This window comes from Hypanus sabinus, chromosome 6 (assembly GCF_030144855.1).
Source record: "Hypanus sabinus isolate sHypSab1 chromosome 6, sHypSab1.hap1, whole genome shotgun sequence".
NCBI classification, from domain to species: domain Eukaryota; kingdom Metazoa; phylum Chordata; class Chondrichthyes; order Myliobatiformes; family Dasyatidae; genus Hypanus; species Hypanus sabinus.
In genome coordinates, this window is record NC_082711.1 from 19,495,226 (window position 1) to 19,518,925 (window position 23,700).

At 40.5% G+C, this 23,700-nt stretch overlaps 1 protein-coding gene across 5 annotated transcripts in view; it reads right to left on the bottom strand.

The window, feature by feature from the left end:
* LOC132395348 (5'-AMP-activated protein kinase subunit gamma-2) overlaps nt 1-23,700 on the bottom strand; it is a 526,748-nt gene that overhangs the window by 22,745 nt on the left and 480,303 nt on the right. For all 5 annotated transcript variants that reach the window (XM_059971827.1, XM_059971826.1, XM_059971828.1 and 2 more), the window contains 4 exons: nt 20,209-20,254; nt 9,541-9,595; nt 3,981-4,107; nt 842-1,007 (listed from right to left, as the gene is read on the bottom strand). In XM_059971827.1, coding sequence (XP_059827810.1) covers nt 842-1,007; nt 3,981-4,107; nt 9,541-9,595; nt 20,209-20,254 — 394 coding nt within the window. The remainder of the gene's footprint in view (nt 1-841; nt 1,008-3,980; nt 4,108-9,540; nt 9,596-20,208; nt 20,255-23,700) is intronic.

A 23,700-nucleotide genomic window follows, 5' to 3' on the forward strand; every position in this document is an offset into this window, starting at 1 on the left:
GAGGCTGTTATGAGTGTGGAATGAGCTGCAAGCAGAAATGGTAGATGTGCGGTTAAGAGAGGTTTGGACAAGTATGAGGATGGGAGGCGTATGTACGGCTATGGCCCAGGTGTGGGTCAATGGGACTAGGCAGAATAATGGTTCAGCACAGAGCAGATAGGCCAAAGGGCCTATTTCTGTGCTGTAGTGCTCTGTGACAAGGCCAGCCTTGACTGAGGTTTAGTCTGCAGCTGAATACCCTATTGATTTTGACATAGAATAGTGCAGTACAGAAACAACTTGCTGGATCCAAACAGGAGAGATAGTGAAGGACAGGGCATACAGCCATTAGTGGAGAGCCAGAACTTATTCTCAATCAATATCCATTGCAAACAGAACTTCCAACATGATCTCTTGGGTCAATATCAAATATTTACAAGTAACAGTTTCTCTTCAAATATTACCATTGGACATCAGCAAGATGCAAATATGTAGTTCCAAGTATCATAAACAAAATCATAAAGTAGAAACAAAAACACATACCATAAAAATGCATCTGGATAGTGAAAATAAGCTTTTCATTTGTAACTCGTCCTTCAGAATGAAAGGGATGTCTAATCTTTCATCATAAATAGCAGTTCAAATGATAGGTCATCACCCTGAAACATCAATTCTATTCTTCTCTCCACAAGATGCTTCCTGACTGGCTGAGTATTTCCAGACTTACAACATCCATAATATTTTGTTTTTCTGGAAGGATTACTTGTTGGTCCGTACCACAGACCCTGACACATCCTGCCTTTGTTCAACATGGTATTCATCATTAGCAGAGCTTAAAGTTTGTAAAAGATCCATCACAAACCTGACTCATCCACAACCGGCAATGCTGAAACCCTCCTGTCAACAAATATACTCAGCGCCTTGTATATAGGAGTGTTTGGATGTATAAAGGCAATATTAAGGTACGTTCCAATTCCAAGTTCCTCCAGTGTTTTCTTCATAAAGGCAGGCTTTGGCATCTCAGAGATCTATAGGGGAAGGAAAGAAAAGCTTATAGTCCCAAAATTAATTTTTCTTTCCAAAGCTAGTCAGAATCATGAACAGTGTTAACACTTACTTATTTCAAGCCAGCTACTTAATCTGTTCTTACCCTTAGTAAGATGAAAAATACACAACTGGAAGATTTATTTGGCTTTTGGGATAATCAAAAACTTAATCTTGCAACAATATACTGGCAGTCCCTGAGTTACGAACGTCGGACTTACAGACAACTCATACTTACGAACGGAGGGAGGACACCGTCAGCCATTTTAAGTCGGATCACAACACCGTCTGCCATTTTAAGTCATTGCCGTTAACACTGTATTGAGTGTGTAACTTTGTATTTGGCTTAAATATTTCTTAACAAGATTCACCCTTACACCCGCCCCCCCTTTTCCATTCAGCATTTGTCCCATTTAACCTGCCTCAGTGTGGGTGGACTTTAGGACCTGGAGCAGCACAAGACCCGCTGCCCACGGCTGTTGCTGTAGTTTTTTTATTAAGTGCAATCATGAACAACAGCCAGATCAGAAATGCTGATCAAGTCAACTAGTTCCTAAAGAGAACTCTGATAGGCCAATCAGACGGTTCACTGCTGCTCAGCGATGGAACATAAAATCTGCAGTTTTCTGTTCCGTTGATGGCAAACGATTGCGATTGAAAATAGGCTACAGTCGGTCAATGATCGGAACAACTTTAAAGGATAAAGTGAGAATAATGGAGCATGTGAAAGGCCCTGCCCCAGTGAAAGCTACAATTATTACTAAGCAATGCAGTGGTTTAATTATTAAAATCCGTATGTTTCTCAAGTGTTTAATATGCATAGAAAAGTAAAGTACATACTATATTAAGACAAACGTTTGACTAACTGATGCTAAATAATACTGGATGTACCTGTTCCGACTTAAAGATGGACTCAGGAATGTAACTCGTTCGTAACCTGGGGACTGCCTGTACCTCATAATATTTCAAAAGTTGTATCTAGGATGTCCACAAGATGAGAGACAATACAGCTGAAGAAAAAGTCACAACACCGCAGCTTTCTCAATTGACTACCAAAAATATAGTGATATAAAAAGCAAAAATGTTTTTAAAAATCTGATTTGGTCTCCAGTGGACTTCTGAAATCCTTGCCTACATAGGACAGCTAACTGTTTATTGTAGTGTTTTACTGTTTACCTGTGCTGTGCACTACATGTACTTTGAATTTTTTAAACTTTTTTTGTGGTAATATTTAGTTTTATGTGCTGTGTGTGATACAAGTTGAGTACCCCTTATCTGAAATGCTTCAGATGTGTTTCAGATTTTGGATTTTGTAATATATAATGAGATACCTTGGGATCGCCTTCTCTTCTGACTCTGAATTCATGTGCTAGCAGTAAGTAGCCTTTGTTTTACATTTGCTTATATGTACTTAGCAGCAAAACAGCCTCAGAATATCTGAATCAGCCGTTGTTGAACAACAACAATGGCAGCTTTCAGTCTCCGCCTATGATGCAGTGTTTTGATTAGGTTACAATACATTGTAACCTTATTTTACTTTTTTTAAGGTTTTATGTAAGGTATAAAAACAATCAGCATTGTAGACTTGTTCAGGTTTTTCCAACAGCAACGATTTCCACAAACTCATCAATGAATTTCTCTGCAGCTTCATGATCAGAAAATGCTTTATCTTTAAAATTTTTGAAATCTTTAAAAATTCGATGCCATGCCTGTCCTTAAATTTCTGTAGCCAGCCAGCTGAATATTCACAATTACCTTCAATTTTCAATTCTTCATGATACAGCTTTGTTTCATGATCAGCATATGGTTAAGCAGTATGGTTCACTCCGATGCTGACAAATCCATTCCTTCAATACACGTTTGAGATCTTCATTTTTCACTTTATTCAGTGTTTCTTTATTTTTCATTAAACTCTGTTGATTACATATGTGAAGCCACTTCTCAGAACAGTCTGTGATGTGCAGAGATCTGTGCATCGCCTGGGAGCCTTCCCAGTGCTTTGTGGAATTTTCCATTTGTGATCTCAAGTCAGCATTGAAAAGAACCATATTTGGAGGTTCTCAGATAAGAAGTACTCAATTAGTATACTCTTTGTGAGTGCTTTGTGGTCAGGAGTAACACACACTCTCTCTCTCTCTCACACACACACACAATGGAATGCTCTGCCAGTGGTGGTGATAGAGAGAGATACATAAGGGACATTTAAGAGACTCTTAAATTTAAGACACATGAATGAAAACAAAATGGAGGACTATGTGGGAGGGAAGCGTTAGATTGATCTTAGAATAGGTTAAAAGGTCGGCACAACATTGTGGACTAAAGGATCTGTATTGTGCTATAATGTTCTATCCTCTATACAAATTGAGAACAAATTTTTAAAAGAAAGCCAGGCATGAAGTTGGAAAGGGTAATCCTCTTAACATGAGCAAAGAAAAAAGGTTATTTTCAATTATAATTGTTGAGGTGATTTGATAAGCCATTTTCTCATCAACAAGACTATAATACATGGCAGCAGAATTAGGCCATTTGGCATGTCAAGTCTGCTCCGCCATTCCATCATAGATGATGCATTATCCCTCTCAACCCCATTCTCCTGCTTTTCCCTGTAACCTTTGACACACTTGTTAATCAAGAATCTATCAACCTCGGCTTTAAATATACCCATTTACCTGGCCTCTACAGCCAGGATATCTGTGGCAATGATATCCATAGATTCATCACTCTCTGGCTGAAGAAATTCCTCCTCATCTCGGTTCTAAAGGGTGTCTTTCTATTGTGAGGTTGTGCCCTCTGCTCCTTGACTCCCTCACTACAGGAAACATCTTCTCCACATCCACCCTATCTAGGCCTTTCAATATTCGATAGGTACTGCACATACAAATGTATCAGAGAAAAAAAATTCCTCACTGACACACCAATATCCAGACAACTGAAGTAGTTTCGGAGATAATACTTACAAACAGCTGCAAGAACTTTAGAATCCTTTTATGAGTGAGGATATAAAGTGCATTTCCACTGACAGGGTCAATGACAGGCAACCGATGAATTTTGTTCTTAATGAGCGAATACACAGCGTCGAAGAGGCTGAAAGGACAAAGCAATTAAAGGTGTCACCAGCATGACAAGATACCGGCAAAGGAGAGTGGTCAGTTTACATCTCTCTAGTCTATTGAATCCACATCAAAAAGCTGAGCACAAATAAATGGTGCTCAGTAACATCCATGACTGTGAAGCTTTGTGTGGGCAGGTGTGTGTGCATGTGTGTATGTGCCAATTTTTTCCTACAAATCGGTTTTGGCTCAATCTTCCCGATTCTGGTAAGTGAAACTACATTATACGTACATTATTTCTACTTTATATAGGCTGTGTATTTATCATATCATTCCTGCTTTTACTATATGTTAGTGTTATTTTAGGTTTTCTGTGCTATTTGGAATGATTTGGTAGGTTATTTTTCAACTCAAAAATTTTTCCCATATAAATTAATGGTAATTGCTTCTTCACTTTACGACATTTCAGCTTATGAATGGTTTCATAGGAACGCTCTACCTTCAGATAGGGTTTTGGTATTTGTCTAATAAACACTGAATTTCAATTCCAAGGGATTCAAAGTGATTCACAAATTGTGTGACTGATTCCTAGCAGCTCTCCTGTGTTTTAAGTCACTGACCTTTCCTCAGGACTGGGCAAACAGATAAGCAGACTTTAATACATACACTCAGTGGTCACTTTACTAGGTACACCTGTACACCTGCAAATATCTAATCAGACAATTGTGTAGCAGCAACTCAATGCAGTTAAGCATGCAGACATGGTCAAGAGGTTCATTTGTTGTTCAGACCAAACATCAAAATGGGAAAGAAATGTGATCTAAGTGACTTTGACCGTAGAATGATTTTTTGGGCTTAACAGGGTGGTTTGAGTATCTTAGAAATTGCTGATCTGCTGGGATTTTCACACAAAACGGTCTCTAGAATTTACAGAGAATGATGCGAAAAACAAGACATTCAGTGAGCAGCAGTTCTGTGGGCCAAATCATCTCGCTAATGAGAAAGGTTAGAGGAGAATAGTCAGACTGCTTGAAGCTGACAGTAACTCAAATAATCACGCATTACAACAGTGGTGTGCAGAAGAGCGTCTCTGAATGCACACCATGTCAAACCTTGAAGACAATGGGTAAAAGCAGCAGAAGACCACACACATGCAATCAGTGACCACTCTATTAGGTACAGGAGGTAAGTATCTTCAAAAGTGTTTTGGGAATTGAAGAGAAAAGTTCCACATAAGCAGCTTGTACTCAAACTACTAACGAGAAAGACAAAGCAACGTCATGTCATAGAAAGCATCTTAACCCTTCCAATCCCTTTTAATATTTTAGGTCGCCACTGAAGTATAGCAGGTAGTGCAACACTATTACAGCTCAGGGAGTCAGAGTTCGGAGTTCAGTCCCTGTGTCCTCTATAAGGAAACTCTGTGCGATCTACCTGTGGAATGTGTGGGTTTTATCTGGGCCCTCTAGTTTCCTCCCACAGTCTAAAGATGTACCAGATAGGTTCACTGGTCATTGTAAACTGTTTCATGATTAGATTAGGCTTAAATACAAAAAGGTTGTGTTACACCTGAACCCAAGGGGGACCAATATCCTTGTAGGTACATTTGCTAGAACTGTTGCGGGGGGTTTAAATTAAATTGGCAGGGGGATGAGAACAGAGTGATAGGGCTAAGGATGGGGCAGTTGGTATATGAGTTGATGTAATGGGTAGTGAGACTGTGAGGAAGGACAGGCAGATGATAGGCAAAATTGCAGTCAGTGGGATGAGGTGAAGTGTAACACGGGCAAAATCAAAAAGTCTAATAAATACAGAATTGAAGGTGTTATATTTGAATGCACACAGTATATGGAATAAGGCAGATGATCTTGTAGCACTGTTACGAGATATTGGTAGGTGTGATTTTGCAGACATTACTGAGTTATGGCTGAAAAAAAATTATAGTTGGGAGTTAAACATCCAAGGATACATCTTGTACCGAAAGGACAGACAGGTAGGCAGAAGGGGTGTGGTGGCCCTGCTGGTAAAAAAATGAAATCAGATCTTCAGAAAGAGGTGACAAATGATTGGAAGATGTAGAGTTCTTGTGGGTAAAGTTAAGAAACTGAAATGGTAAAATGATCCTGATGGGAGTTATATACAGACCTCCAAACAGTAGTAAGGATGTGGGATATGAATTCCTGTGGGAAATAGAAAAGACATGTAATAAGGGCAATATTATGATAGTCGTGGGGGTTTTCAATATGCAGGTCGATTGGGAAAATCAAGTTGGTGCTGGATACCAAGTGAGGGAATTTGTAGAATCCCCACAAGATGACCCGTTAAGCAGCTTGTAGTTGAGCCCACTAGGAGAATGGCAATTCTGGATTGGGTGTTATGTATTGACCCAGATTTGATTAAGGAGCTTAAGGTAATGGAACCCTTGGGAGTCAGTGATCATATGATAGAATTCATCCTGCAGTTTGAAAGGGAGAGATTTTCTGGTCAAGATGGTACCAGCCAATAACACTATCTCGAGCACCATCTTCCAGTTAGTCGATCATTTCAGTTTTTCTAAGTCTTCTACTTATTCTTTTTATCTTAATTTTGTTTTTGAAACTTTTGGAGCCCGTGACTTTATAGTCTATAGTTTGACTTTACAGTTTGATCGAGTGAGCTAGCGCTCTGCTATCTCAAAGAAAACTCCAGAAGAGGAATGCATAAGTTGTCGTGAGGAGCTCAGAGACGAGAAAGATGGCCAGGATCAACCACATTTCTCACCGATTAAAGCATCAAGGAAGATTGAAACATCAAGACAAATGTGGAGGAAATCGAGCGGCACTCAGAGAGGCCACTGGGTTCAAGTCCCTGCTCTTGGAGGGGCCGTTGGTTCGAGTTGCTGCCCTTGGAGGGGCTGCTGGTTCATGTTGCATCCCTCAGAGAGGTTGCTGGATTGAGTCACATCCCTTGGTTGGTTGGGGGGGGGGAGGCACTGGTTCGAGTTGTTAACCTCAATGAGTCCACTGGATCCCGATGCTATTGAAGATGTTATTGAAATTCTGAGATTTATGGATTGGACTGCAGTTCCATGTTTTTGTCATGTTCTCTCCCATTCTTTCTTGTTGCCAATTTGCACAGCTGGAGGCTTGGGTGATCTGTCGGTTTTTGTTGGGGGGAGGACTGATGTCTTTCAACTACTATGGATTTCTGTATTCTATGGCTATCTGGAGAAGACAAATTTCAGAGTTGTATTCTGCATACTTTGATAATAAAGTGAACCTCTGAACCTTTAAAGTCAGATGTATCAGCATTACAGTGGAGTAAAAGGAATTACAGAGGCATGAGAGAGGAGCTGGTCAAAGTTGATTGGAAGGGGACATTAACAGGGATGACGGCATAACAGCAATGTGTGAAGTTTGTGGGGCAATTCGGAAGGCGCAGGGTAGATAACTCAAAGATGAAGTATTCTAAAAGGAGGACGAGGCAACTGTGGCTGACAAGGGAAACCAAAGCCAACATAAATGCAAAAGAGACTGCATAAAATAGAGCAAAAATTAGTTGGAAGTTTGAAGATTGAGCAGCTTTTAGAAGCCACAAATTCAAGAGTGTCAGGGGCAGAAGTAAGTATTATTAAGAAGAAGGTGCTAAGGAACCTGAAAGGTCTTAAGGTAGATATGTCACCTGGACCAGAAGAACTACATCCCAGGGTCCTGAAAGAGGTAGCTGAAAAGAAAGTGGAAGCAATAGTAATGATCTTTCAAGAATCACTAGATTGTGGAATGCTTCCAGAGGATGGGAAAATTACAAATATCACTCTTTAAGAGAGGGAGACAGAAGAAAGGATATTATAGGCCAGTTAGCCTGATTACAGTGGTTGGGGAAGATGTTGGAATCTATTACTAAAGACAAGGATTTGGGGTATTCAAGGCACATTGTAAAGTAAGCCAAAGACAGCATAGTTTCCTTAAGTTGAAATCTTGCCTGACAAATCTGTTGGAATTCTTTGAGGAAATAAAAAGCAGGACAGACAAAAGTGAGTCAGTGGATGTTGTTTCCTTGGATTTTCAGAAGGCCCTTGACAAGGTGCTGCATATGAGACTGCTTAACAAGATAGGTGACCACAGCATTACAGGAAAGATACCAATATGGACAGAAGATTGATTGACTGGCAGGAGGCAAGGAGTGGGGATAAAGGGGGCCTATTCTGGTTGGTTGTTGGTGACTATTGTAGTGATGTTCCTACAAGGGTTGGTATTGGAATGGCTTCTTTTCATGTTATATGTCAATGATTTGGATGATATTATTGATGGCTCTGTGGCCAAATGTGCAGATGATACAAAGATAGGTAGAGGGACAGGTAATGTTGAGGAAACAGGGAGTCTGCAGAAGCACTTGGACAGATTGGGAGAATGGGCAAAGAAGTGGCAGATGGAATATAATGTAGGAAAGTGTATGGTCACACAGTTTGGTTGAAGGAATAAAGGCCTAGACTATTTTCTAAAGGGGAGAAAATTGAAAAATGAAAGGTGGAAAGGGACTTGGGAATCCTAATGCAGGATTCCCTCAAGGTTAGCTTGCAGGTTGAGTTAGTGGTAAGGAAGGAAATGCAATATTAGCCTTCATTTTGAGAGGAATCTGGAATATAAGAGCAAGGACACGATGCTGAGAATTTGTACGGCATTGGTCACACCACACTTGGGAGTATTGTGAGCAGTTTTTGGTCCTATCTAAGAAAAGGTGTGCTGGCACCAGAGAGGGTTCAGAGGAGGCTCACAAGAATGTTTTCAGGAATGAAAGGGTTTAACATATGAGGAGTGTTTGATGGCTCTGGGCCTGTACTTGCTGCAATTTAGATGAATGGGGGGGGGGGGGGGGGAAGATCTCAATGAAACCTATCGAATATTGTAAGGCCTAGATAGAGAATATTTCCTATAGTGGGTCAATCTAGTAGCAGAGGGTAGAGCTTCAGAATAGGGGGGCATCCATTTAGAACAGAGATGAGCAGGTATTTCTTTAGTCAGAGAGCAGTGAATCTGTGGAATTCATTGCCACAGACAGTTGTGGAAGCCAAGCCATTGAGTATATTTAAAACGGAGTTTGATAGGTTCTTGGTTGATTAGGGCAGGCGACAAAGATTACGGGGAGAAGGCAGGAGAATGGGGTTGAGAGGGTTAATAAAACAGCCATGATGGAATGACAGAGCTGAGTGGCCTAATTCTGCTGCTAAATGATCTAAATCAGGGTTGTCGGAGATCGTTGGGCAGTGTAACTCTTAAGGGCCAGATGGGTCTATTCTGCACCACTCCTCTAAGTAAGTAGGTTATTTGACTTTTTGTTTGCCAACTCTGATTTCTATAGACTCTAGCTGCAGTTCTCACCCTCCATTGCTCTTCAATCTTTTTTCTACTGGTAGAGACTTAGACAATTTACAGACTTAAACAAAACCAACCACATTTGAGTTCCAAATTATGCCAGGTGGTCAACATACCTTGCATCTGGTGTTATGTTCACTAAAGGCTTAAATGTTTCTTGTAAATAAAGCTCTGGAGACAGAAAACAAAGCACTTGTCAGATTCACAGCAAAAACAGGTCATGGGGTTCAACAGTTTAGATTGTTCACCAACACACTGAAGAGTATTTACTACACTATTGAAGAACTTTGTAAATCGATGCTTTTTGCAATATGCTTAACTGGCATTCACACTCTTAAAGTCCCACTCAATTCTGGTTTGCCAGGTGAAATCTCACAAGATAGAAATAATGCTATTCCCTGGTGAAAAGCAAAAAAATTAATGACCATTCTATAGAGACAGCAAAAGATGATAAAATCTTGCTCCTTGGAGTTTGAGTTATTTAGGACCAGACAATCAAAATTACATATAAGCAGGTTAGAAAGGTGCAACTCCTTCCTTCACTACTTTGGTAACAGTGATTTCCACTGAATTACTTTTTTATTTTCAATGTGGGATTCTGATAAGGCAGGGATTCCTAATCTTTTATCCCAGTTTGGGAACCCCAATATAAGGAAACAGCATTATTTCTTTATTCCGAATGATTGCCTATTCATCCTAAAGCAGATATACATCTAGCAGAACTTAGAAGCTGCTGCCAAAATAATAGATACTCTTTCTCTGGACATATCACAATGAATTCTCAATGCTTTTGTTGTACAAGATACCAGAGTTAACCCAATAAAATTCTGAGACCTTATTGAAACATACAAACCCCATTTCCAGAAAAGTTGGGATATTTTCCAAAATGCAATAAAAACAAAAATCTGTGATATGTTAATTCACGTGAACCTTTATTTAACTGACAAAAGTACAAAGAAAAGATTTTCAATAGTTTTACTAACCAACTTAATAGTATTTTGTAAATATACACAAATTTAGAATTTGATGGCTGCAACACACTCAACAAACGTTGGGACAGAGTTAAAATGAGATTGAAAAGTGCACAGAATATTCAAGTAACATCGGTTTGGAAGACTCCACAATAAGCAGGCTAATTGGTAGCAGGTGAGGTATCATGACTGGGAATAAAAGTAGCATCCATCAAAGGCTCAGTCTTTGCAAGCAAGGATGGGTTGTGGCTCACCCCTTTGTGCCAAAATTCCTGAGAGAATTGTTAGTTAGTTCAAAAGGAACATTTCCCAACGCAAGATTGCAGAGAATTTAGGTCTTTTAACATCTACAGTACATAATATTGTGAAAAGATTCAGAGAATTCAGAGACATCTCAGTGCGTAAAGGGCAAGGTCGGAAACCACTGTTGAATGTATGTGATCTTCGAGCCCTCAGGCTGCACTGCCTAAGAAACCGTCATGCTACTGTGACAATTATAGCCACCTGGGCTCAGGAGTACTTGGGAAAACCATTGTTACTAACACAGTCCATCGCTGCATCCAGAGATTTCACAGAACCACAGCATGATGTGGACAGGTAATTTTTTTTGGAAATCCTGCCAAAGGCAGGCAAAATCTGAGCCACCCAGACTTCTGAAAACATGAAAACCAGAAAGGCAATGGAGCCGACAGAAATTCTTCCAAAATGTCAGTGTTCCCAAAACACAGAAATTAAATCACATGGCTACTCAAAGCTTTAATGATTGTTCACCTTAGTTCAGTGAGCAGTTGAAGTGCTTAGCACGGTACAGATGGACAAATCTACATGGAGCTTGCCAGCTTATTTGAAATGAGAATTCTCCACCTCTCGTTTTACTTATTTACATTTTATCCTTGGGAAAGCTGTGCAGTATCCTCCTTCTCCTAATAAACACGTTATCACGAAACTTGACATGGATATTAGTAATAGAACTTGTGTTTTAATTCCCATTTCCTTCCTGTATCTGTTGGGTTGAAATACAGTTGCTAATACCATGCTAATGTGACTGTGTACACTTGGTAACTTCCAAGGTCAAATTTCACATTAACAACTATATATTTAGCATAATGAAATGATCCATGCATTTCAAAACAAAACCGGAAAATAGAATTTAACAACAGGAATAAAAGGAGGTATTAGGTATCAGAAGGAACATTAGGCTCAAGTTCAAGTTTAATGTAATTCAACTGTACATACGTATACACCTAAGCAAAACAATGTTCCCCTGGGACCATATTTCACATACAACACAACAATATTAAAAGGTAATTTTTAAAAATATATGGATTTGCAAGTTGACATAAAGTGCATATATGACAAAATGGTTAAATATACAGCAGTATAATGCTGCTGGCACAATCAGTAATAATATGTACTGGGTGGTAGCAGGTTGTTCAGAAGTCTTGCAGCCTGCAGAAAAAAACTGTTACTCAGCCTAACAGTCCTTGTTCTTTTGCTGCAGTAGCTTCTGCCTGATGGTAGGAGGTCAAAGAGATTGCTACAGAGGTGATTATATATTTCAGAGCTCAAGGCAGTGGCGGCAGAAGAAGCAGGCCTGCCAATGGCAGTCCATTAACACTGGGACGAGCTGGAGATCAGAATTAGACTAGAGGTTTTCAACTGGAGAACAGCAGAGTGGCAGTGAGGCAATTGCCCAGGAGGAATCTAGGAACAAAGAACGAGTGTATTTTCAAAACTCAGGTTCTGATGTACAGTAATTGGAGTTACTCTTGGTTGGATGCACTACCAGCAGGGTGGGGGTGGTAGGGGCAGATACATTAGGGACATTTAAGAGACTATTAGATAGGCAAATGGATGATAGAAGAACATTATGCAGGATGGAAGCGTTAGATTGATCTTGGAATAGATTAAAAGGTTGGCACAAGATTGTGGTCTAAAGAGCCTGTTTTGTGCTTACATGATAAATTCCATGTCAGCAAGATTTTGAATTTTGAATATAGTGAATTTGGACTATAAGCCTAAATTAATGAGGACAAGATGGCAGGTGCATTGGAATGGGCAAGTCCTGTTGTTGTCAACATATCTGTTAATGGGATGTAATTATTCTAGGAAAGCAGTTATTTATTGAGCATCCTTATATCTGTTTTTTGATAAGGCAGAGGTGAAACCTTTTGGAATCTCTCCTGGGTAGATAAGGCACTCAAACTGCTGGGATAGAGGATTTTATGCAAACATCAATGAAGGAACAATGACACATTTCCAAATCCAGATGGTGAAAATATGGAAGGGAATATTGTGGTGGTATTCCCATTCATCAGATACTCTTTTCCTGGACTTCCGGTAAGATGGCGATTGTTTAGCTGCTCTGAACTTTTGCTCCGTCATTCTCCCTATCTTTGCACTATACGTCTCCATTCTTAAACCTTAGTTAGTTATTTTATTAGGTCTCTTTTACTTGCCTGCGAACACATCTATCTTATAATGGCTACTAAAACCGGGAAAAAGGAAACTTCTACGGCTTTGCCGGCTGACATTCTCGCTGCTTTGGAACAGCATCAACAAGATATTTTAAAGGAATTTAGAACTTCTTTCAAACAGCTGGATGTCAAATTGGATCGGATCAACGCTAGAGTGGACGAACATGCTGAACATTTATCTCGCATCGACTCAACTTCTGAAGATTTAAAACGCCGTGTTCAATATCTTGAAACTCTCTACTCCAGCCTAGAGGAGAAGAATTGCGAACTTTTTTCCAAAATGGTGGATCTTGAAAACCAGAGCAGACATTGCAATCTATGAATTCTTGGTTTGCCAGAGGCCACCGAACAGGGCTCCCCTGTGAAATTTTTTTCTGATTTCCTCTGTGAGATTTTTGGGAAAGAATTTTTTCCGACTCCAACTGAGCTTGAAAGGGCACACAGGATCTACGTTCCCCGTGCAATTCTGGGTTCCCGCCCATGGCTGGTAATCTTGTGCTTTCATCAATACCAGGTGAAAAACCGTTTGATTATGGAGGCACGCCGCAGAGGTACTTTTGCTTTTCAAAATACAGTCATTCGTTTAGTGGAGGATTTTGCCCCCTAGGTTTTGAAGATGTGTGCTGAGTTTAAAGGTGTAATGAAAATGCTTTTTGATCGCGGACTCAGACCCTCCCTTCGAAACCCAGCCAATCTTCGAATTACGCTTACTACTGGAGAATATAAGCGGTTTAAATCAGTGAAGGAGGCTGAGGCATTTGTTGGAAGTCTTCCGGCCATCCCATCTTCTTCAGAACCGGTCTGACCTTCTAAAATGGTGGATAAGTACCTCTCGTAGTAAAGCTATTTTTTCCGGACTCAGACTTTACTTGAATAATTCAGACATTATTTATAGATACTCTTTTCCTTCTGGGAACTACGGGTTTAGGAGAAGATAATGAAAACATTCTGACAAGTTGCTAAGATGCTATTACAGTTACTACAGCAAAGATGTACCCATAACAGAGAAAATTAATTTTTAAAACTGGTAGAAGGGGGGCCCAAAAAGTAGATGGCTTCAACCTGGTCACACTTTAGAGTTAGATTAAGTAATGTTGTATCAGGTTATAGAATATTGCACAGTGCAGCACTGAAACAAGCCCTTCAGCCCACCGTGCCCTTAAACCCAGCTAAATAAAGCACTTGACATCCCGCCACATAAAGAAATAGAAGTCATTGATATTTTTTAATATCAAAATAAACCTTATTCATAATAAAAAAACAAGAATAAACTGCAAAATGCCTTTTCATTCTTACATTCTAGGTGTTGCCGAAGAGTACATCGCCATTTGTTGCCATCATCTGCTGTATCCTCCTGGCACAGTGTTGATTTTTAAGGCTTTCATGTCGCGCTCTTGCAGAGGTCCATGAAGCGAAGCTGGGGTCTACCAACGTTCCTCTTGCTAGTTCTCCATAGAAGATGTCCTTTGGCAGTCTACCATCCTTCATATGACGGATGTGGCCCAGCCAGCACAGTCTGCATTGTCTTAAAAGCGTAACATTGTGGGAAGTCCAGCACGGGAAAGGACTTCAGAGTTTGGGACTTTGTCTCTCCAGGTGACGCCGAGGATGTGGTGAAGGCTGCACAGATGAAAACTACTGAGTTTCTTCTCCTGTTTGGAGTAGATGGTCCAAGTCTCGCTACCATACAGGAGGGTGCTGATAACGCATGCATTGTACAAGGCAGTCTTGGTCTTTATAGCAAGATTCAGATTCTTCCAGACCCGCAAGGAGAGTCGAGCAAGGATTGATGTTGCTTTGCCGATACGTCTATTGATTTCAGCATTGAGGGAGAGTATGTTGCTAATGGTCGACCCCATGAACTCGTGGACCACTTCTAGACCATAATTGTCGATGGTAATGACTGGTGTCTCCACTACGTTCTGAGAAAGGACATTTGTTTTCTTTCGGCTGATGGTGAGCCCAAAGTCCTTGCATGTCTTTGAGAAGCGGTCCATGAGCGTTTGTAGTTGCTTTTTGGTGTGCGAGGTTATAGCAGTGTCATCAGCAAAGAGCATGTCACATATTAAGATCTTTCGCACCCTTGTTCTTCCTCTCAGGTATGAAGGGTTGAACAGCCACCCATCAGACCTGGTGTGCACGTCGATGCCTTCTGATGATGTCCCAAGCGCATGCTTCAATAGCATAGAGAAGAAGATGCCGAATAATGTTGGGGCCAACACGCATCCTTGTTTGACTCCACTACAAATAGAGAAGCGTTCTGATGAGCTGTCATCGTACTGAACAGTAGTCCTCATGTCATCATGGAATGACTTGATGATACTTTGGAGTTTCGGAGAACAGCCGATCTTGAGGAGAATCTGAAAGAGCCCATCCCTGCTGACAGGGTCGAAAGTGACATAGAAGGGTTTCTGTTGTTCCCTGCATTTCTCCTGGAGTTGACGGAGTGAGGAAATCATATCGACAGTTGACCTCCTTGTGCGAAAACCATATTGGGACTCAGGGTAGACTCGTTCTGCCAGAGTTGGTAGACATGCCAGAGCTGCACGAGCAAACACTTTGCTGACAATACTCAGGAGGGAGATTCCCCTGTAGTTGTTCTAGTCGCTCCTATCACCCTTGTTCTTGTACAAAGTGATGATTTTGGAGTTGCGCATATCCTGTGGTATGGCTCCTTCCTTCTAGCACTGACAGAGGATCTTGTGTAAAGGTTGGAGGAGTGAGCTCTTGCAGTGTTTGATCAGGTCTGGAGGAATCCCATCATTGCCAGGAGCTTTCCCTGGGGCCAGACTGTCAATTGCCTCGCTGAGGTCCTCACTGGTTGGTACAGAGTCGAGTTCATCCATGACCGGTAGAGAATCGATGGTATCAGTGGCTGAGCTAACAACAACATTTTCCCTCGAGTACAGCTCAGGGTAGTATTCTACCCAGCATTCTATCTGCTTGCTTTTATTGGTGATTAATTTTCTGCTGGATGACTTCATGGGTGCTGTCTTGCTCTGCGATGGGCCAAGGGCCTTCTTGATACCATCATACATCAATCTGATGTTGCCTGTCTTAGCTGCTGTCTGAATGTCTTCACTCATTTGCACACTGCCTTGCAGTCTGTTGCACTTTGCTTCTAGCAGCTCAAAGAGCTTGGAGTGTTTTGTCGGATGGTGAGCGCTTGTACTCTGTGAGAGCTGCACACTTGGTTTCAATGACAGGAGTCATGATGTTGGACTTTGCCTCAAACCAGTCACTGCTCTTTGTGGTCCTTCTTCCAAAATAGAGAGTGCTGATTCGTGGATGGTGTCATGAAGGTATGACCATTGTTCTGTTGCAGTGTCTCCTTGTGAGGAGGTAGTCATAGCATCCTGTACTGACTTGGCAAACTGGTCAACCTTTTTTGACTGTTTCATCTCAGTTGTGTTGATGCAAAGTTTTCCAGTTTATTTGGAGTGGTGGATTTCCTTTGGACGTAATTTGATCTTGCAGCATACTGAAGTGTGATCCATATCGCAGTCTACACTGTGGTATGAGTGGGGGTTTAGTAGAGAGTTGATTAAAGAGCACTTGGTGATGATCATGTCTAGTTGGTGCCAATGTTTAGAACGTGGATGTCACCATGAGACCTTATACTGTGACTTCATCTGAAAGTAGGAGTTAGTTACACACAGGCCGTGATAGGAGCAGAATTCCAGCAGACGTTGTCCATTGTCACTTATTTTGTCAATTCCAAAGTGGCCAAGACAGGACGGCCAGGAATTGTTATCAGCTCCCACTCTGGCGTTGAAGTCACCAAGGAGTACGAGGAGCTCATCAGTGGGAATATTCCTAACAACAGCTTCTAATTTGTCATAAAACCTGTCTTTTGCCTCAGAGGTGGAGATCAAGGTAGGGGCATACACACTGATGAGAGATACTGGGCCATGACTGGTGTGTAGGCGGAGAGTCATAAGCCGTTCTGATCTATTTTCTGGTGGCTCCTCCATTTGCAGCAAGGAGTTCCTTATGGCAAAACCCACTCCATGCTTGCGGGGCTTGTCTTGGTTCTTTCCCTGCCAGAAAAATGTGTAGTCCCTTTCCTTCAGTGTACCTGAATCCGCCATACGTGTTACTTGTAAGGCAGCTATACCTACCTTGAGCCTGAGTAGCTCATTGTTAATGACCACTGTTTTTTATGCTTCTTTGATATCCTGAAGGTTTTGGTCAAGTTCAGTCATCATTGTGAGGACATTCCAACATCCCAACTTGAAGGGAGTTGTCTTATTCGATTTGTTTTCTTTCTTGCCTGGTGTAGTAGTTACCAGTGAGAACAGCGCCGGTGGGCATAAGAACTATGCCACACGTGGCCAGGAGTTGGACTTGGATGTCAGAGGCTGTTTGAGACGCATGCCATTAAGAGCATTTGTTTAGCAGTGGGAGCTCGTCCCCACTAGTACCTTTCGGCTATGACTACCTTAGGAACCCTCAGGGTAGTATCCAGTGACACATATGTACTTTGATAATAACTTTTGTTGGATCAAGATTATAAAGGGACTTGGAATAGAGCAGGGACTGGGATGGTTTAGGATGAGTACCAATATTTCACTGAGGTTAACAAAGGGTAACGGGCCACATTGGCTTTGGTATTAAAATTCAAAGTAAGTTTAATATACAACCCTGAGATTCATTCTCTTGTGGGCATACTCAGTAAATCCAAGAGCTATTATAGAATCAATGATAGACCAGATCCAACAGGGTAGACAAACAACCTGTGTGTGAAAGACAACAAACTGCAAATACAAATGAGAAAAAATAAATAAATAAACAATAAGTATAGAGAACATGAGATTAAAGTCCTTGAAAGTGAGTTCATAGGTTGTGGGAGTAGTTCAGTGATGGGACAAGTGAAGTTAAATGAGGTATCCCCACTGGTTCAAGACCCTGAAGGTTGAGGGTAATAACTGTTCCTGAACCTAGTGGTATGAGTCTTGAAAAATGTCCCTTTATGTCTGTCCCGATGAAGGGTCTCGGTCCGAAACCTCGAATATTTACTCCTTTCCACAAATGCAGCCTGTTAAGTTCCTCCAGCTATTTGTGTGTAGCTTTGTATTTCCAGCATCTGCAGATTTTCTCCTGAACCACTTTGCTGATGGCAGCAGCAAAACGAGAACATGACCTGGGTGGTGGGATGCTGCTTTCCTGTGACAATTTTCTATGTAGATATGCTCAGTGATGGACTGGGCTGTATTCACTACTTTTTGTATGATTTTCCATTCAAGGGCATTGGTGTTTCATCAGGAAGAGAGAGAGAATTAAGACAAGTTACATTTGCAAATATCCATGTCAAGTTTCATGATAACCTGTTTATTAGAAGGGGGAAGGTACTGCACAGGTTTCCCAAGGATATTATGTAAATAAGCAAAGGGTAAGGTACAGAACTAAAGGTAGAGGAAGTTTGTTTTACAAGATGCAAATGCTTTTTTTTAGAAAGGCACAAATTCTTCTGCAGTAATTTGAGGTTCAGATAATTTAGACTGGTAATTTTAACACAGGATCAGCATCAGATTGGAGATCAAAGCACTTGCATCTTGTTTCAATTACGTGGTGAAGTGTAATGCATTTGTGTGTTCATTTACAATTGTAAAAATAAATCAAAATACCCCATGATGTCCTGGAAATTACAGGGTAATGGGATAATTATTCACATTGATTGTGAGAAGTTAAATAATAAATCCAAACCAATTTCAATACAGGCTGCTGCCTGAATTAGATGACATGTCTTCTGAGGAAAGGTTGAGTAAGCTAGGCCTTTTCTCTTTGACCATAATACATTTGAGCAGCAATAGGCCACCCAGCCCATTGAATCTGCTCTGCCATTTCATCATGGCTGTTTTATTTTTCTTCTTAAACCTATTCTCCTGCCTTTTTCCTGTAATCTTTGACATTCTTACTAATCAACCTCTACTTTAAATATACTCAATGACTTGTCCTCCTTGCCCATTTGTCGCAATGAATTCCACAAATTCACCTCCAAACCCCACCATGGCTAAAAAAAAATTCTTTGGAGTGAAGGATGAGAATTGATTTGATAGAAGGCAGTGCCTTTTTTCCAGGCTGGCAATCGCCAATACCAGAGGACAACTGTTTACGGTGAGTGGAGGAAAGTTTAGGGGAGAGGTCAGTGGTAGGCTTTTTGTTAAATCAAATTATGTACACAAAGAGTGGTGGGTGCTTGGAACATACTGCCTGGAGTGTTAGTAGATTAAACAGGGACATTTAAGAGGCTTCTAAATAGGCACACTGATTAAATAAAAATGGAGGACTACGGACCTTATAGGAGAAGGATTAAATTGACCGTGGAGTAAGTTTATATAGGTAAACACAAAATTGTGGGCTAAAAGGCCAATATTGCACTGTTCTATGTTCTAAAGACCAAGATATTTCCTCACAAAGAAAATGGCAGCCAGAAACAGTTTGTAGAACAACAGCTGATTCAGTTTTAATTTGGTAAATTTTCTTCAATAATTAAATATAATATTTCAACAATGTAATATAATTTTCAACAATGGGGAAATATGAAATGCATATGCTGTATAAATTGCCAATACTAATGTCAAATTATGGCATCTTCTGATACCATTTGAGAAATCAAATGCTTAATTTCATTCAATTTTCCAATAAGGAAAATGATCTGTGCCAAAGAAATTACTTAGAAATAGAACATATTTACTCTCACACACACAAAGGGCAAGATTCAGAAGGATCATACCATACCATTTTAAGCAATACTGTGTTTTTCTTCAAAAGATAAAACAATGTTTTTATACCAAATAAGTGAATAGAGTTTAACTACCCTGGGAAGGTCGAAGTCTAACTGTTTTCAGTCTATGGGTTATAACTGTTGAAAGTGCAGTGCTGAGGTTACTCACCAGAGATTATAGATTCTTTGACAACAAAATGTGACAGAAATTTGAAAACGATAGGAATAGCAGGTTAGGCAAACTTTTAAACAGTGATAACAAAATGATCCACAAAAGGTATTTAGTTGTACCTTATAGGTAGCTTACAAATGCTGCACAAAACATCTGTGAAGACAGCACATAACTAAACTTATCAATAAACCTAAAAGCTGTTTCTATATTGGGTTTTTAAGCAGTCCCCATGGTTCACAAGTAAACTCTGCTCATGTCTGTAGATCTGAACTGGCTTAAATTTCAGCCAGGCCAATAACAGCAGCATAACAGCTGACTGTAAAAGCCCCGAGTTTTTGGAAGAGATCACTGTCACTGCTCACACAAGAACAATAGCTCATTTAGGTGACATTGGGAGAAAATTAATGGGAGTCAAAAGTAAATTATGTTATTCTTACCTCGCCACGATTCAATCTTATGCTCCTCCAGTTCATAGATTTGTACCTACAATGGGGAAAAAAGAGAGTTTATCAGTGAAATATTCTCAAAGGTGTCAATCAAATTATCTTTTCTCCTACTTGAACAAGGGCATAACACTGAACAAAGCAGACTACTGTTGGCCCTCCTTATCTGCGGGTTCCGCATGCGTGGATTCAACCAACCGCGGATCCGGAAAACCCGGAAGTTCTCTCTCCAGCACTTGTTATTTAAGCATGTACAGACTATTTTTTCTTGTCATTATTCCATAAATACAGTATAACAACTATTTACATAGCATTTACATTGTATTAGGTACTATAAGTAACCTAGAAGAGTACAGGCAGTCCCCGGGTTATGAACGAGTTCCGTTCCTGAGTCTGTCTTTAAGTTGGATTTGAAGTCGGAACAGATACATCCGGTATTATTTAGTGTCAGTCAAATGTTTGTCTTAGTATACAGTATACATTTTACCTTTCTATGCATATAAAACACTTAAGAAACGTATGTATTTCAATAATGAAACCACTGTGTTGCTTAGTAATAATTGTAGCTTTCATTGGGGCAGGGCCTTTCACATGCTCCATTAAAATTGTTCTGATTGTTGACCGACTGTAGCCTAATGTTTTTCCAATGACCGATGGCGTTTCACCTCTTTCCGATCGCTTTATTACTTCCACTTTTTTTTTCAATCGTGATTGTGATTATTTTCGTGAACAGAAACACCGCGGATTCAGAGCTGCGCCAGGTCCTAAAGATCACCGCACTGGTCAGGCTAAATAAGGGACTTGAGCATCCGTGTTTTTTGGTATCCGTGGGGGGGGTTCTGGAACCAATCCCCCGTGGATAAGGAGGGCCAACTGTATGTAGAAAATTGGTCAATTGATAGGGCAATGAGTGATACTGAACAAACAGACCAGTTATAGGTCCAATCTGTCAATCATTTGAATTAAAAATGAAGGGGGGGGGGAATCTCATTGAAATCTATCAAATATTGAAAAGCCTAGATAGAGTGGACTTGGAGATGTTTACCATAGTGGGCGGGTCTAAAACCAGAGGGCACAGCTGCTTTAGAACAGAGATGAAGAGGAATTTCTTCAGCCAGAGGGTGGTGAATGTATGGAATTAAATTGCCAGACGGCTGTACACGAAAAGTCACTGGGTATATTTAAAGTGGAAGTTCATGATTAGTAAAGATGTAAATGTTTATGGGAAGAAAGCAGCAGAATGGGGTTGAGAGGGATAATAAATCAGCCATGATCTATGGGATGAATGGCCTAATTCTGCTCCTATGTCATAGTCTCATGCAGTCTTTGATGAGGTGATGCATAGCTTATGAGGAAAAAGAAGTATGATGGTGGTAGTGAACCCAACTCCTGTGATCAATACCACAATTTAGCACCCTTTACTGAAACCTTTTGAATGTCCAACAATTATATTGTGAATTCTCAGGCAACTGAGTGAGATAAACAGCAAAATTCATATTTAATTACGTCAGATTACGATATACACATGGAACTAAGAAAGGAACTAAAATATGATTAAAAATCTTAGGAAACAGGCAATGGTGGACTTGCTTCCATGACTTTTGGAGATTCCAAGTTGGCAGCTAAGGTCAATGTAGAACCGACAAACCTTGCCATGTGTACAAAAGGTGGCAGTAAATGGGGCTGGATAGTGGATGTTTAGGGAGCTAAGGTATTACTTTGGCCTTTTTGCTGGTCTTATGTGCTCTTGAAGAAACTCAGGATCTCTAGTGACATCCTAAATATTCCTCCTTGAATTTCAACAGTCATGCACCAGGGAATTCCATGAGTCAGTGAGGAATTTTGCACCTTTTTAGGGAAGCTTCAAGAACATCTTGCAATGTCCCTACTGTCCACCTGGTTATCTCTTGCTGAGGTGCAACTCTGAAACTGATAAAACTGTTTATTATTGTCACATGAACCGAGGTACAGTGAAAAACCTGTTTTGCAAGGTAAATTCATTACAACAATGCATTAAGTTAGTACACAGTAAAACAATAACAGAATGCAAATAAAGAGTTACAGTTACAGAGCAAGTGCAGTGCAGATAGACAGCAAGGTGCAAGGTCACAATGAGGTAGAATGTGATGTCAAGTCTCTTATCGAACCAGGGAAACATTCAATAGTCCTACAACAACAGGATAGAAACTGTCCTTGAGACTGGTGGTGCATGCTTTCAGGCTTTTGTATCTTCTGCCTGATATGATTGGGGAGAAGAAAGTAAGTTGATGTGAATTACACTGGTTGCTTTACTGAGGCAGCAAGAAATGTAGATAGAGTTTCCATGATGTACTGAGGTGTGTCGACAACTTACTGCAGTTTCTTCCAGTCATGGCAGAGTAGTTGCCATTCCAAGCTGTGATGTGTCCGGATAAGAGCTCCAGTGACTTGCATTCAGTCCAGATCTCCTTAACAATGTGGGTGGAAACTGAACATTATCACCATGACAATACTGATTTCCTCCAGGCACCCGAATTCCCTCCCACATACTGGAGGTGTTGGTATGTAGAAGGGAAATCCCACATACCCTCCCTTAGTTTAAAAAAAATGGCAAAATTAAAGGAGAGTTGGACTTGAGAGGGAATACATTGCGGGGATACAAGGAATGAAAGGAAATGGGAATGATTCAATAACTTTTTTGGAAGTTGGCAAGAACCTGAGGGGGTGAATACTGTGTCATGACAAGTTTTATTTTAAACTTTGTACATATAAATAAAACCACAGCCTGGCTGGCATCCTTGACCTCAGCTTCTTGTTCCATTTATTCAATAGCGAAGGATACCTCAGGCTAATAACCAAATGCTGACTCACACAATGTTCTGCAATTCCAGTTGCTGCTGCAACTCATCTGGCCAGTGTAAGCTGCTCTTTATGTAGATGAACTACAGAACCTCAGAGAATAAGGTTACAAAGGAATAGGGATAGGGACTGTGGATGTTAGAATCTGGACAACACACAAAAAGCTGGAAAGATCCCAGCAGATCAGGCAGATTTACAGAGTGAAATGGAAAGTTTGATGTTTCCAATTGAGACCCTTCATCTGGACTGCTGCTCTCCAAAACCAACTCCAGATGAAGGGTCTTGATACAAAATATTGACTGTACATTTCCCTCCAATCATGCTGCAATGAAAAAAAAACTTGCAGTAGCAGCACAGGCACAAAGCATTAGATAAATAGCATTTACAAATGTGCTAAACTACTCAAGTTATAAGCAAATGGGATTGCTTTGTTAGCTAACAGGTACAATATGCCAAACAGCCTATTTCAATAGTAAACACAAAGTACACTGCAGATGCTATGGTCAAATCAAGATGTACAATAAAGCTGGATGAACTCAGCAGGTCAGGCAGCATCCACTGAAAGACGAAGGGTCTCGACCCAAAACGCTGACTGCTTCTTTCAACGGATGCTGCCTGACCTGCTGAGTTCATCCAGCTTTTTTGTAT